Source organism: Ursus maritimus, unplaced genomic scaffold (genome assembly GCF_017311325.1).
Source record: "Ursus maritimus isolate PB19 unplaced genomic scaffold, ASM1731132v1 scaffold_31, whole genome shotgun sequence".
NCBI classification, from domain to species: Eukaryota; Metazoa; Chordata; class Mammalia; order Carnivora; family Ursidae; genus Ursus; species Ursus maritimus.
Window position 1 is genome coordinate 22,020,168 of NW_024425675.1, and position 12,699 is coordinate 22,032,866.

The 12,699-nt window shown below is 40.2% G+C and overlaps 1 protein-coding gene across 1 annotated transcript; it reads left to right on the forward strand.

Moving 5' to 3' along the window:
- The first annotated feature begins 1,348 nt into the window (after positions 1 to 1,348).
- LOC103676292 (60S ribosomal protein L31-like) lies at positions 1,349 to 1,741 on the forward strand. The gene has a single exon (XM_040645238.1). The coding sequence runs from the start codon at positions 1,349 to 1,351 to the stop codon at positions 1,739 to 1,741; it is 393 nt and encodes a 130-aa protein (XP_040501172.1).
- Positions 1,742 to 12,699: the final 10,958 nt, after the last annotated feature.

The following is a 12,699-nucleotide window of genomic DNA, read 5'->3' on the forward strand; positions in this document are numbered from 1 at the left end:
GTTAAGCATCTGCCTTCCGCTCAGGTCATGATCCCAGGATCCTGGGATTGAGTCCCACATCGGGCTCCCTGCTTAGCGGGCAGTCTGTCTCTCCCTCTCCCTTTGCCCCTCCCCCCTGCTCATGCTCTCTCATGTACTCTCTCTCTCTCAAATAAATAAATATCATTAAAATAAGAAGAAAGAAGAAGGAAGAAGAACAAGAAGAACAAGAACAAGAACAAGACTTGCAGGCATGGCTAGTATCTGGGTCCACATAACTCAGGTTGGCTACTTCCATTTGCAATCCACACAAGCCTTCCCCTTTCTCCCAGGTATGATTGTGTGTGCTTGTCTATTTCCCCACCAAAATGCATTTCTCCAAGCATCTCAGCAAATGCTTTATGATTATTCTAGAATTCACCCACAGTGCCCGCTACTGGGCTGTGTGACTCACATGGTGGATGGGTTCAAAAGCTCAAGAGCCACAATGCCTGGATTCAGATGCTACAACTGCCACTTACTAATAGAATGTCCTTGAGCCTGTCACTTAATCTCTTTGTGTCTCAGTGTTCTTATCCATAAACTGGGATGATAATGTATTACCCAACATGTTGCCATGAAGATTAAACTAGTTAACATAGAACGTGATTAGCACAACGTTGGGCACACAGTATTATGTTTGTTAACCACTACTGCAAGTGAAAAAATTGCTAAAAAATTTTCCATAGCACTACCTCATGTATCATCAGCCTTGGATTTCAATATCTAACAAATATCTAAGGATTATCTAATCTCAAAATAAATCCTATTCAATTTGTGTTTTTTATACAATCCATATCAAAACATTTTTAAAATCAGAGTGATCAAGAATGTTCTCTTGAACCGGGGATGTACTGTATGGTGACTAACATAATATAATAAAAAATCATTAAAAAAAAAAAAAGAATGTTCTCTTGAAAAAAATCAAATCTCAATTGTAAATGTGTAAAACAGAACATAAGTTGACGTTTTTGCAAATGAATATCAAGATGACACCTGCCAAAAGCTTAATCATGTCCCTTCATTCAGCAAATATATTTTTATCACAGATTCCCACTGGACACCTCAAGCTGAACTTTTTGTTTCCAATCCTTATCATGAACATTCTCGGGGTGGTTATTTAAAATAGATTTGCAAAGACAGATGTGTCCATTCACATTTCCAGGAAATTTAAACTCCAATTCCTCCAATAAGTTATATCATCAGAAACTTATTCATTTACATCCCCCATAGAAATCCCTTCAAAAATTTTACTTTGATGATGTCTTTGGTGTTTAGTCAGAGGTTGATATAAGAAATGGTCATTGCTTTCCCACCTGGGCCCAGCAGAATGACTCCCAAAAAGAAGAGTGGCAAGAAGGGCCATTCTGCCATCAACGAGGTAGTGACCAGAGAATACACCATCAACATTCACAAGCACATCCATGCAATGTGTTTCAAGAATCTTGCCCCTATGGCACTCAAAGAGATCCAGAAATTTGCCATGAAGGAGATGGGAACTACTCCAGGTGTGCACATTGACACCAGGCTCAACAAAGCTGTCCAGGCCAAAGGAATAAGGAATGTTCCATACCGTATCTGTGTGCAGTTGTCCAGAAAATGTAACGAGAATAAAGATTCACCAAACAAGCCGTATACATTGGTTACCTATGTAGCTGTCACCACTTTCAAAAGCCTACAGACAGTTAATGTGGATGAGAACTACCAGCTGATTGTCAAATAAAGGTATAAAACTGCAAAAGAAAGGGAGGAAAGGAAAGGGGAGGGAGAAAGGGAGAAAAGAAAGAGAGAGAGAAAGACAGAAAGAGTCCTAGAGAGAGAACCTGAAGAGACACTTCTCCAAAGCAGACATCCAGATGGTCAACAGACACATGAAAAGATGCTGAATATCATAAATCATCAGGGAAATGCAAACCAAAATCACAATGAGACATCACCTCATACCTGTCAGAATGGGTTAAATCAGAAAGGCAAGAAATAAGTGTTGGCAAGGATGTGGAGAAAATGGAACCCTGGTGCACTGTTGGTGGGAATGGAAACACTGTTGGTGGTGCGTGCAACCACTGTGGAAAACAGTAAGGAGGTTCCTCAAAAAATTAAAAATAGAAATACTATATGATCCAAAAATTCTACTATTGGGTATTTACCCAAAGAAAATGAAAACACTAATTCAAAAAGATACATGCACCCCTATGTTTTACTGTAGCATTATTTATAATAGCCAAGATATAGAAGCAACCTAAGTGTTCATCAGTAAACGAATAAATATGTGGTATATACATATATATACACACATGCATATATATTATATATATATATATATATATATATAATGGAATATCACTCAGCCATGAAAAGGGATGAGATCTTGCCATTTGTGATATGGATGGACCTAGAGGATATTATGCTAAGTGAAATAAGTCAGAAAGACAAATGCCATATTATTTCCTCATATGTGGAATTTAAAAAACAAAACAAACGAATAAACAAACAAAAAGCAGAATCAGACTCATAAATACAGAGATCAAACTGATAGTTGCCAAAGAAATGGGGGTGGGGAGGATGGGCAAAATGTATGAAGGGGAGTGGGAGACACAGGCTTCCAGTGATGAAATGAATAAGTCACGGAGCTAAAATTACAGCTTAAGGAATAATAGCCTTGTGTGGTGGCACATGGTAGCTACACTTGTGCTGAACACAGCATAATGTACAGGGATGCTGAATCAGTATTTTGTATACTTGAAACTAATGTAACATTGTGTATCAACTATATTTAAATAAAACTTTTTTTAAAGAAAGAGCCATATAAATATCTTTGCATTTTCTGCAAAACTATTTAAGCATAAAGGCATAAGGACATTCTCTATCACACACATTTCACAATAAAAAAAAAAATCCCAAAACATAATGTATCTCTCCTAATAAATTAGTATGGATGGTTTTGTTTGATAATAAAAATAACATTTTGGTGGTTTACCACCAAGGCTACATATTAGAATCACCTGGGTGGGGCAGCTTGACCAGCTCTTGGTGCTCTTTCCTTACAATGGACCAATTAGGTCAGAATCCCAGTACATGGGACTCAGGCATTGATGATTTTTAATAAGTTCTCCAAGGTATTCTTGTGTACACCTAGGACTGAGAGCCCCTCCTATAGTTTATCATTTTACCTCTTTAAAAATATCTTGACCTAAGAAATTCAAAGTTAAATACCTTATAATACTTGGCCAAGATTTTTCATATTGTTCATATCTCATCCTCCATGGTTTAAATTTCTATTTGTCTTTTTAATTATCATTAAACATGCCTTATAAAAGTCACTTCAAATCATTTTTGGAAGCAAGTAGAGAATAAGCTCTCATTTTTTTGAAAGGTCATCCATGGAAATCCTTCTAAAACCTATTTGTTTTTTTGACGCTACGGGTTCTTTTGATAACTGGTTCCATAAATTTAGTCTCAGGTGTGCAAAGTCATGTTAACTTTTAGGCGTTCAAAAACTAATTTCCTTTGAGCTTTCAATGATGGGCCCTAGTTCTAAACTTCCAGGATTCAGTAAGTAAGTTCTGTATCAGTTTTCTATTGCTATGTAAAAAATATCCACAAATTAATGGTTTAAAACAACACACAGCTGTTTCATCTCACAGTTTCTGGAGGTCAGAAGCATGAGCTTATCTGATTTCTCTGCTCAGGGACTCACCAGGCTGAAATCCAGGTGTTGGTTGGTGTGTGTTATACAAATGGAAGTTTGACTGAAGGAGGATCAGCTTCCAGGTGGTCGCTGTGGCTCTAGAATGCAGGCAGCTTGCATCTTCAATCAGCAGTACAGATAAAAATCCTGCTGCTTTGAGTAAGAGTACCTGAGGAAAGAACTTACTGAATTGCATACACAGCCTCCCAGGTGTAGACGTTTTCTCTGCTTCGTGTGGGGGGGTGCTTGTGTGTTTCTAGTATCCTTTGTGAAGGCATCCCTGCATTGCGTAATGAATGCGTCAGGCTATTGCATAGGAGGACAGCCTACAATGGTGTCTGATTCTGTTAATGAGTGGTATCTGACAGCTCAGAGCTTACAAGTATAGAGTATCTTCCCAAATTCATTATTTTAATTTCCCCGCCTCCTTATTTCATATATTAGTCTGCTAGGGCGGCCATAACAAAATACCACAGACTGGGGGGCTTAAACAATAGAAAGTAATCTTTTTCCAGTTCCAGAGACTGGAAATCTGAGATCAACATGTTAGAGGGTTTGGTTTCTTTTGAGGCCTCTCTGATTTGCAGATATTTTTCTTCTCACTGTGTTCTCAGTTGGTCTTTCTTCTGTGTGTGTCTGGGTGTCCACATTTCCTCTTTCTTTAAGGACACCAGTTAGATTAGATCAGGGCCTACCCTAACCACCTCATTTTAACTTAATGGCCTCTTTAAAAAGCCCCATCTCCAAATTCAGTCCCATTCTGATGTACAAGGGGTTAGTGAGTCAACATGTGAATTGGGGAAAGGACACAGTTCAGCCCATAACACTTCACTGCCCACTAAGAGGCATCTGAAACATTCTTGGATTGATCTCCATCTACTTTATATGTCATGATCTGGAAGAGCTTACTAATTGTCTAAGCCTTTTATTCCTGCCCTTGAGGAACTTTGATATAAACAAACACAAGAGACATCTAGGAAAAAATACAATAAAGTAGGAAATCAGCCGCTGGTTTGGACAAAGTGGACTACAGTTTTCTAGAAGTTCACAGAAAGACATGGATCGAAGGTACAGTGGCTTTACCAGGTCAGGAGGGCCTCAGGTGCAGGACTGGTTTGTGGACACTGGCAGCAAGCCTGAGGTTTAACTAGTTGTGCTAAACTCTAGCAGCACCTTAGCATATTAGCGGATCAAGCTGGGTCCTTCGCATTGGTATTAAAAAACAAAACAATGGGGTCCCTGGGTGGCTCAGTCAGTTAAGCATCTGACTCTTGATTTCAGCTCAGGTCATGGTCAAGGGGATATAAGACTGAGCCCCGCATCAGGCTCCATGCTCAGTGGGGAGTGCGCTTGAGATTCTCTCTCTCCCTTTCCCTTTGCCTCTCTCCCCAACCCCACCCCCTGTTCACACTCTCTCTAAAAGAAACAAATAAATCTTTTTTTTTTTAAGATTTTATTTATTTATTTGACAGAGAGACAGCCAGCGAGAGAGGGAACACAAGCAGGGGGAGTGGGAGAGGAAGAAGCAGGCTCACAGATGAGGAGCCTGATGTGGGGCTCAAACCCATAACGCCAGGATCACGCCCTTAGCCGAAGGCAGACGCTTAACGACTGCCCTCAAATCCTTCCAGTACACTCTTTCCTGTAGTTAATCCAAAGTAGTTTCCATTGCTTGCAACTGGAGCTTCTTTACTGATTGACCACATTCCTTCCCATTATTCAGATTGTCACAGCTTTATTTTGCATTCAAAATCCAGAAGTGAGTGTAGCATATCCTAGGATCTTTCTCTCTCCTTTTTTTTTTTTTTAAAGTAAGCTCTAGCCCCAAGGTGAGGCTTGAACTCATAACCCTGAGATCAAGAGTCACATGCTCTAACAACTGAGCCAGTCTTTCCTTTTCTGTAGCTGCTCACCCCGGGAGTCTCATTTCCATTTCAAACAAGAAACGGTGACTGGCAGCAGTCATCTGATGGCCTTGCACCTTTTCACTTCTGGTACCTACTAACTTACTGTAAGAGGTCCCCATGATCCTTTTGCCCTAGACTGTACTTTCAAGTCTTCTGTTTAAAATGTTGTGTCTCTTCCTACTCCATCTATTTCTCCAACCATAAATTCCCCTGCAGTCAAGGTCAGATGCCGCTGAAGAGTATTTGAGAATATGCCTCTCTATCCCTTCTTTCCCACATCCCTACCCAATGTCCTTTCTTTGGGTGACCACTTTATTTTAAAAACTGAGAACAATGATGCTCTCAGCATCATCAATGCATGTACAGGAGGCTCTGCTTCTCTTGTATATGAGAGAAACAGGCTGTGGAAGTTTGGGCTTCCAGTGGGCCTAGAGATAAATGCCTTTTATCATCCTGACAACAAACACTCCTAAAAGCGATGTTACTTGGCATCGATGCAAGACTTTTCATCTATAAAGCAATGTGTAGACATTGAACAGTAAGCTGTCAGTTCTTTCCACAAGAATAAATGCATAATGCTGGGTATAATCCTGTCCAGGTCCTCAGACCCCAACAATGGGCCCCACATATAAATTATGATGACACAAGATGACTTCTTGGGAGGACAAAGGGGACAAAGGTAGGGGAACGGAAAGAAGAAAGAAAAGAAGACCTACAATTTATCTAGCGAATGTTGTGAATTGGCATGATGGTTTGGAGAAAAACCCTCCAGTGTTCTGGCTTGGCTCCCGCTGCCGTTTTTCCTACTTCATGACCCACTGAGAAGTTTCCACAGAGATTAGGTCATTCCTAGTCACCTCTCAAGCTGTAATATTTTCTTTTGATGATTCTTCCTTCATGTCCCTGGCACACATCCTCATTCCCAATTCAAGTACTACCTAGCACACCAACACAAATCAACTTTAACATTTGTGAGGGCATGTGTCCACATACACGTACATACACAACCTCAGTGCTCTTTCTTGCCTTGTTACACCCCCCCCCTTTTTATTTGAGGCTGGGGAGCTGGGAAGGAAGGTAAATAATGAACCATGTCTGTTAGCCCAATGTTTTGCAATGATGTGACTGGAACGAATTCAATGAGATTAAGGATGGGCTTACTTCTTAAGAAATCATCCCATCAAAAGAAAGACGAGCCTCCACCTGCTCAATGAAATCGTTGGCTGAACTTCTGAGCAGTTAGACACCCTGTGAACTGCAAATAAATGCAGGGCATGAAGGCAGGAGCCAAAGCCTTTCAATGCTTTGCACACAGGTCTTCTATAAAGACCACTATATATCACAGTTTAGGCATCCACGTAGTATTCTCTTGTGTCCTGGTTCTCCAATCACAAGCAGAAAAGTACAATTCCTTCAACAAGCCCCATCTCCCTTCTCAAACACCATTCTATTATGTGTATGGAGCTGTGTGGCATTAAAGAAAACAGATATGCAGCAAACCATATTTAGGACTGATCATTTGATGAATAGGTATTTGCATAATGGGACATAATGGGAGGATTTTTTTTTTTTAACTATGGAGTCCTGTTCTCATAAACTCAGTAAAGTATATTAAACTTTCAATTATAAAATTTCACTTCCCACACCTTATAAAACCAACTATAAATCAAGGCACATCTTCATTTACTACTGTTTGGCTGTTAAAACATATGTATATTCATATATCTTTTCTTGGACATTCTCTTTATGTACGTGTCCCTATTTTACCACTGGACTGTAAACCTTCTCAAGGTCAGGGACTACTGCCTCCTACCAGTCCAGGGGAATCAGAAAAAATAGGAAATCAGAGAAAAGAAATATAGTAACCTAAGACTCAGAAAGAAGTGAAAATTCTAAAATATTGCTCTGGTCCTGATGCTTATTCCCAGCAGCCACAGATGCATTATGCTTATACTCTGAAGTAGAGAAAGGCAAGAAAAAAGTGCCCAGTATGAACACATAAGCTTTCAGTTTTTAAGGTTTGTTGTTGTTTTCCTTAAAATGTAATGAAAGTTGGGGCGCCTGGGTGGCTCAGTCATTGAGCGTCTGCCTTTGGCTCAGGGCGTGATCCTGGCGATCTGGGATCGAGCCCCACATCAGGCTCCTAGGCTGGGAGCCTGCTTCTTCCTCTCCCACTCCCCCTGCTTGTGTTCCCTCTCTCGCTGGCTGTCTCTCTGTCAAAAAAATAAATAAAATCTTTAAAAAAAAAATGTAATGAAAGTTGAGCAATCCATTCAATCAAAATCTACCTAGAACAAGAATACAAGGACACAACGCCCAGCCACGCAGCTTCACTACTGCTTTAGGAGAAGGGATCCTATTAAGCCAAAAGCTTCATTGAGGGCACGCAGTAAAAATATACACATGGAGCCATGAGTACTGACACTGAACAACAGAACCAAGACAAAGCAGAGGCCAGTCACCAAGTCCAGAGCACAGTGCACGAGCTCTCTGGCAGGGCTGTCTCCCTGGCCACCAGGAGGAATGGCTGGCCTCTTGGAATTTCATTGTGGAACTACAATAAACCAACTTGACTGATTTAAGTAAGCGGTGACTGGTATGGTGAGAGAATCATTAACTCTTAAAACAGAACAATGAAGTCTGTCCTAGAAGTACTAAGGAGATTTCAAGTCTTATTCTGTATGCTTCCGAATTTGTTCCTTTACTTGGCATCTGGTTTGTGAAAATAGGAGCCACTTATATCAGTGGCCTCCACTAGGATTTTTTGAGAATGCTGTATATATTTTACTTATAGGGAAAAATTAAAAGGCCACAGATTAATTAAAGACGGTCTGGATAAACCCGCACAGACTTCAGGTTATTCTCCTGTGATTTTTGAAGTAGTAAAACATAGGGTGAATATGGATTTGAATCATAAGTCTATAACTTGTTATAGACTATATATATATATAGATAACTATATCTAGACTATATTATTATAGACTATATAGATATATATATATAACTATATATAGACTATAGCTTATTATCTAGAACAAATTATCTGAGCAACAGACATTTTCTGTAAAATGGGAAAAACTGTTTAATTCATGTAACTATACAGTTAAAAATTAGGTAATGTCCACAAGATGCTTGGCATTCTCTTATCCTAGAATTTTTTACTACCAGATGGTCATTTCTTTTTTTTTTTTTTTAAGATTTTATTTATTTATTCGACAGAGATAGAGATAGCCAGCGAGAGAGGGAACACAAGCAGGGGGAGTGGGAGAGGAAGAAGCAGGTTCCCAGCAGAGGAGCCTGATGTGGGGCTCGATCCCAGAACGCCGGGATCACGCCCTGAGCCGAAGGCAGACGCTTAACCGCTGTGCCACCAGGCGCCCCAGGATGGTCATTTCTTAAGTCTCCTGAATGGATGCATTTGTTTCAGTCCCTACTCTGTTGTTTTAATATAACTGCATCTGAAGTGTTCCTGTTACATCTGTTTTTTTTTTTTTTTTTTATTTTTTTATTTGAGAGAGAGAGCATGCATGAGCGGGTGAGGGACAGAGGAAGGAGACTCCCCACTGAGCAGGCAGCCCAATGCAGGGCTCGTTCCCGGAACTCCTGGATCTTGACCTGAGCTGAAGGCAGATGATTAACTGACTGAGCCACCCAGGCGCCACGATATATCTGTTCTACTCTCAACTAAATGTTTACTGCCCCATAACTGCCCCCTCCTTGTCCCAGGCCAAGTGGAGTGGCTCTGGAAATGCACACACTGACACTCAGGAAGTCAAGAGTCTTACGAAGCTGGGTGAATGTTGGTTCCATTCCCCCAAACACAGGAAGGCAGAAAGCAGAAAATATTATTGGATTATTATAATACAGAGGTTAACAGCTCACTGAAATCACATGATGACAGTGATATAATACAGCAAGTAAGAGCTTATATATACTGAGCATCAACTATGTTCTACATCAACTTCTGGCAACAACCCCAGAGAGGTAGGTGCTATTTCCATCTCTGTTTTGTAGATCAGGAAACAGAGGGCCAAAGAGATTCAATACCTTGCCCTGGATCATGCTATCAGCAGGTGACAAAGCCAATTCTAACCCAGGCAGTTTGGTTCCTAGGGCTGTGCTGACATTCAACAACTCACAAGCATAATTTTTCACTTAAATGTAAAACAAGCAAAACAAAAACAGAACTACATCCTAAGAGGTTATCATTCTGAATGACTCTTGAACCTATGGAAGGCATAGCTCCCTAGGCAGTGGCTACAGTTCTGTCTGTGCCTGCCTCATATGAAGACAGTGCTTGTTAGTGCTGGGCATGGGGGGGAGGGGGAGAAGGGTGTTAATGTCTTAAAGATGAAAGGCAAGCAAACAGAATATACTGAAGTTCTACAACATTTTTTAGAATAGGCAGAGTACTCAGTTGGAGTTTATTCACAGTTTAAGGGCCAGCACATGCTCTATCATGAATGCTGTGGGTTGAGATAGCAGCAGGTTTTGATGACCTGGTTTAGTTAAGGGAAGACAAGAACTCTAATAATCTTTAGGAGTAGTGATTCTATAACGTGAATAGAAAAGATTAACATATATAATTCAGCATTGCATTTTTCAAATTGTCGACCTTAAGAGTGATGCATTATTAGACTGAGTGATGCTCCTGTTGTGGAAAGTGTTTTGGAAACTAATTTTGAACTTCTTCTAAGTCAGAATACCTTCAATGATGCTAACTCACATTTCATTTGACCAAGGTAAAGCACCAAACCACTATGAAAAAAACAAAGCAAGTACACCATTTTTTTTAAGATTAATAAGGGTTTGTTTGGAAACTAATTTTGAACTTCTTCTAAGTCAGAATACCTTCAATGATGCTAACTCACATTTCATTTGACCAAGATAAAGCACCAAACCACTATGAAAAAACAAAGCAAGTACACCATTTTTTTTTAAGATTAATAAGGGTTTGTTTTTTTTTTTTGGTTAAGATTTATTTATTTGAAAGAGAGCATGAGCAAGGGGAGAAGTGGGAGGGAGCGGGACAAGCAGACCCTGTGCTGAGGATGGAGCCTAACACGGGTTCAATCCCAATACCTTGAGACCATGACCTGAGCCCAAACCAAGAGTCAGACCTGACTGAACTGCCCAGGCACCCTGCAAGTACACCATTTTTGCCCTAAGTTTACAGTTAGTAGAAAGATCATGACAGCTACACCCTACAAATACTGTACAGGATTCTAAATGTAAGAGGAACAGTAACACCAGAATGCTATGAAAATTCCAGCACAAAAGAAAATCTTTGTGTAATTTCATGAGGAACATACCACTTGAGCCAGGCTGTGAAAGCTGGCTTTTAATAACCAGAAGACTGGGCAGGGGGGTGAATGGGGGTAAGGGCGGAAGGCACAGCAAAAGGGAGCAGATGAGAAAGATAAAGACATCCTCAGCTATTTCAAGTAATCTAGGCTGGCTGAAGAATAGTACGTGCTGCTAGGATGCAATTAGCTCATAAAGACAGATTGAGGCAACACTGCACAGAGCCTTGGATGCCCATTGAAGTCTACTTTAACTTGCAAGCAATGGGAAGCTGGGAGGCTGTAAGCGTTAGAATGACTGTAATTGTGCTTCGGGAAGATTAATGTCCTAGAGGTGCATAAAATGGATTAAGGTTTCTTGAGGCTGACATCTGAATTTTGGAAAAATTCTGAACCAAGTCTGATGAATAAGAAAGGAAAGTGATATAGAACTGTATATGATTTTTGGTCAAAAAACAAGGTATTAAAGAAAATAGTAAGATAGATTTTCTTCTGTGGCTTATAAATGGACGTGGTGGGACTCCCCCCGCCCAAAAAAAAACTTCAAAGGTTTTAGAGTGGCGGCAGCATCACAAAAATAAGTATATAGTCTTCTCTAAAGCACCTGCTTCCAAGGATAACACCTATCCCAGTGAATAATCAGTCGCTTCTTCAAACACAACCAGAATTATTTAAGCCACACAGTATACTTTTTAAATAGATTACAATCCACCACAGGAATTAGCTTCTAACGTACAATGTGACCTTTTTATCCAGTCTGTGATGGCTTCCTGCAGTTACACAAACACTAACTAGGTTCTGCTGCCACGAAATTTTTACAGATGTAATTAACAAGTCCTTATCAGTTAACTTCAAATAAGGAAGAATACCGTGGTGGGCCTGATTTTACCAGCCAGAGGGCATCAAAAGCAGGGCTGAGGCTTTCCTAGATTAAGAGATGAAAATTAGGGGCGCCTGGGTGGCACAGCGGTTAAGCGTCTGCCTTCAGCTCAGGGCGTGATCCCAGCGTTATGGAATCGAGCCCCACATCAGACTCCTCCGCTGGGAGCCTGCTTCTTCCTCTCCCACTCCCCTGCTGTGTTCCCTCTCTTGCTGACTGTCTCTATCTCTGTCGAATAAATAAATAAAATCTTAAAAAAAAAAGAGAGAGATGAAAATTAACCTATGGACAAGAGCTTCAGCCCATGCCTACTGAGTTCCAGCCTGGCCTACAGACTTCAGACTTGCGTAGCCAGCCCACCTCTACTGCATAAATCAATCCCTTGTAATAAAACCCTTATTTTATTTACACACACATATGTATGTACTTACATGCATGTGTGTATATGATGTCTACATATAAAAACATGTTGTAAGGAGATTTTATATATGTCTATATGCATGTACGTATGTATCTCACACTGGTTCTGCTTCTCTGGTTGAATTCTAACACACAGTTTATGAGAGCTGACAATCTGAAACCGATGCACTATAAATGAATTACAAAAATACCATTGTTAGAAACTATCAACGTTAGAAACTATTAAGTTAAAAGTGAGGTACACTATACATTATGAAATGGCTCCATTCTTACAACTACAGAATCCCTGGCTTCCAATCTGATTCTACATGGTTTCTGACCAGGGATTCTTTCTTAATCTGGGATCTATGACCCTCTCAGGAGAGCCCATAGCTTTCACCAGATTCTCAGAGAAATTCATTTCTCCTCAAATTATTAAGAACTGCTATAGCTTATTTTGAAGGTTATAAGGTTATTTATACTCAATTTCCCAATGATTGCTTT

Coding starts and splice junctions, on each gene's coding strand:
- LOC103676292 (XM_040645238.1), top strand. CDS start 1,349: ATGACTCCCAAAAAGAAGAGTGGCAAGAAGGGCCATTCTGCCATCAAC.